Source organism: Dunckerocampus dactyliophorus, chromosome 10, assembly GCF_027744805.1.
Source record: "Dunckerocampus dactyliophorus isolate RoL2022-P2 chromosome 10, RoL_Ddac_1.1, whole genome shotgun sequence".
NCBI lineage: Eukaryota > Metazoa > Chordata > Actinopteri > Syngnathiformes > Syngnathidae > Dunckerocampus > Dunckerocampus dactyliophorus.
The window spans coordinates 11,075,119-11,077,789 of record NC_072828.1 but is presented as its reverse complement, the minus strand read 5'-3'; the positions used below and the strand labels follow the sequence as shown (position 1 = coordinate 11,077,789).

The 2,671-nt window shown below is 44.3% G+C and overlaps 1 protein-coding gene across 1 annotated transcript in view; it reads left to right on the top strand.

Moving 5' to 3' along the window:
* Positions 1-450: 450 nt before the first annotated feature.
* The window catches only part of aasdh (aminoadipate-semialdehyde dehydrogenase), an 8,737-nt gene continuing 6,516 nt past the window's right edge, over positions 451-2,671 (top strand). Inside the window, exons 1-6 of the mRNA XM_054789290.1 lie at positions 451-817; positions 896-1,016; positions 1,385-1,638; positions 1,948-2,140; positions 2,208-2,452; positions 2,530-2,636. Of these exons, the coding sequence (XP_054645265.1) occupies positions 576-817; positions 896-1,016; positions 1,385-1,638; positions 1,948-2,140; positions 2,208-2,452; positions 2,530-2,636 (1,162 nt within the window). The 5' untranslated portion in view covers positions 451-575. The remainder of the gene's footprint in view (positions 818-895; positions 1,017-1,384; positions 1,639-1,947; positions 2,141-2,207; positions 2,453-2,529; positions 2,637-2,671) is intronic.

Genomic DNA, 2,671 nt, shown 5'->3' with positions numbered 1-2,671 from the left:
CAAAACGTTCCCACGTCTAATAGCGCGAAAGATGATTGGACAGGGGTCTTGTGGTGCGTTCATGACTTTCAGGAAGTTGAGAATACATCCACACAGTTAGAAAAAATGAGATAAAATCAAAAGGATATTATATGAATCTGAAGCCCTGAAATTCATCAGGTGTAATTACATACATTCTTTATTCATTTAATCATTTTACTAATTTCCTGCGGTATTTAGTGAATAGATTAGTTAGGAAACACACACAAGTACCTCTTCATTTTCATATTTTTAAATGAGGAAGCAGGAAAGACGTTTTTATAACCGGTGTAATCATTTTAAGAGACCCCTCGTCGTCTTCAACCATATTAAAGTTGTAACAAGTACAAGGTAATGCAGCCATTTGTAATTCGTCTCATCATCATCGCGAGACACAGCGAGAGCGCGTGCTTACCTGTACGTCATCATCATTCGACCATCAACAGGACTAAGATAGCTGACAAACCTGTTTGCTCAACAAAGTTCTGTACTAATTACACAAAAAGTACAGTAAATATGTTTTTTTCGTATGGCAACGTGTGAAGATTTTTTGTTTCATGGACTCGAGTGGAACTCTGCAGGGACTCGTAACCGCCGCCGCCTCGGTTTACTCCCACCGGGTAGCAGTGACATTTGACGGCGGCTCGTGGTCTGACGGCCCGGTGTGTCTGGTCTATAAGGAATTACTACAACTTTCCAGCGAACTTAGTCTGACTCTGAAGGAGAACTGCAAGCCCAATAATGGTATGATAGGATTGTGTTGCAGCGATGATCTGCTCACACCAGTCTGGATCCTGGGGTGAGTTGAACAAAAATACTATGGCACATGTTTACATGGGGTGTCATATTAGTTGTTTACTTTTTTCTGGGGGGGTAGGATCCTGCAGACACCTGCTGCCTATGTCCCGCTGGATCCAGGGGCTCCAGGGCTTCTCTCTTCCCGGGTCATGATCACGTGTGGCCTGGAGTACTGTGCTGTGAAGAGCGACTTCCTGCAGGTTTTAAGCATATACAAGTATTCATTTCTTGTCCTCGTATAGTGGCTTGGAATGTTTGTTTACTCAACTGCTGAGAGTATGAGGCGCCTACCTGTATTTGGGGGAGGCTTTTATCATTAAAAATAAAACTATACTGTTACTATTACAAATAACTCTATACATTACGAGGGCTGCACAAAAAGTTAAAATGTGTCTGTGTCTGTGTGGGTGTGAGTAAAAAAATGTCCCAGAGAATTGTGATCTCAATTCTAAGCAAGACAAATTGTCTTTCACATTTTTTGCAGAATCATTCAGCCCTACTCTACACTGTATGTACAGTATTGTATTTACAGTATAAGCTGATACTTTCTTTTCTCCACACATCAAAGCAATTCCACGCCGCTCTTGGCCAACACGTGACCGTAGAGGTTTGTGCAGTGTTGCCGAAGTTTAAACTCACCCTGGTTAAAGTCATGCCGCTGCCAGACGCCGAGCATAAGCAGGAAGCGAAGCAACCCGGATCCCTCCACACATCTGGAAAAGGAGGCTTGGCGTACGTGCTGCACACATCCGGAACGACCGGTCTTCCCAAGATCGTGCGAGTGCCACATCAATGTATTCTTCCCAACATCCTGCACCTGAGGTCAGGAATAATATGTTAACCATGCCCATTCTATCTCAGTGGGTGCTTGAATTTTTATTTAATTTGATTTTAAGCACATATTTTCAAGTCATTCATTTTTTTTGTATATAAGTACAGCTAATAATACTGAATTAAAATTTTATTAAAATTTTATGTTGCCTTGTCAAGGTTGGAAAGCTAAAGATTTAGATTTAGCATAGATTTAGCATTTAGCATAATATATTGTATAAAAAGTATAATTTATGTTACTACATTTAACCTGAAGCAGGTATATTAACTCAGTGAAATGTGCACAAACCTTGTCGTCAGGTCTCTGTTTCAGATGACTGCCGACGACGTGGTTTTCCTAGCCTCGCCACTGACTTTTGACCCCTCGGTGGTGGACATTTTCCTGGCATTATCATCCGGGGCTCAGCTCCTCATCGTGCCTGCCGTGCTCAAGAAGATTCCCATGCGGCTGTCCCGGTTGCTCTTCCGGAGAAATAAGACGACGCTCCTGCAGGTGATTTATTTAACAGCAAATTTTTTTAAAAAGTGTATTTTATGTGTTAATGTGTTTACCTCTACAGGCCACGCCCACACTGCTGAGTCGCTTTGGGCCGCGCCTCCTCAAACAGGACGTGTTCTCGTCCGGCTCATCCCTGCGTGTGCTGGCTCTGGGTGGGGAGTCATGCCCATCACCATCTGTGCTGAGTGCCTGGCGACATGAGGACAACAAGACGGACATCTACAACATTTATGGCATCACGGAGGTGTCCTGCTGGGCCTGCTGTTACAGGATCCCCCCGTCTCACCTGCAACAGTCCAGCAACATGTAAGACTTTGCTCATTTTCACAAGAAAAGGTTGCAACCCCATCAAGGACACATTTGCATCGTATGTCCTCTTGCAGCTCGGCATCCTCCGTGCCTTTGGGGACTCCTCTGATGGGCACAAGGGTGGAGGTGAGAGATGAAGATGGCGGCGTGGTGAAGGAAGGTGAAGGACAGGTGTTCATAGGTGAGTCCACGCAGGATTTAACAGAGCCGAGACTG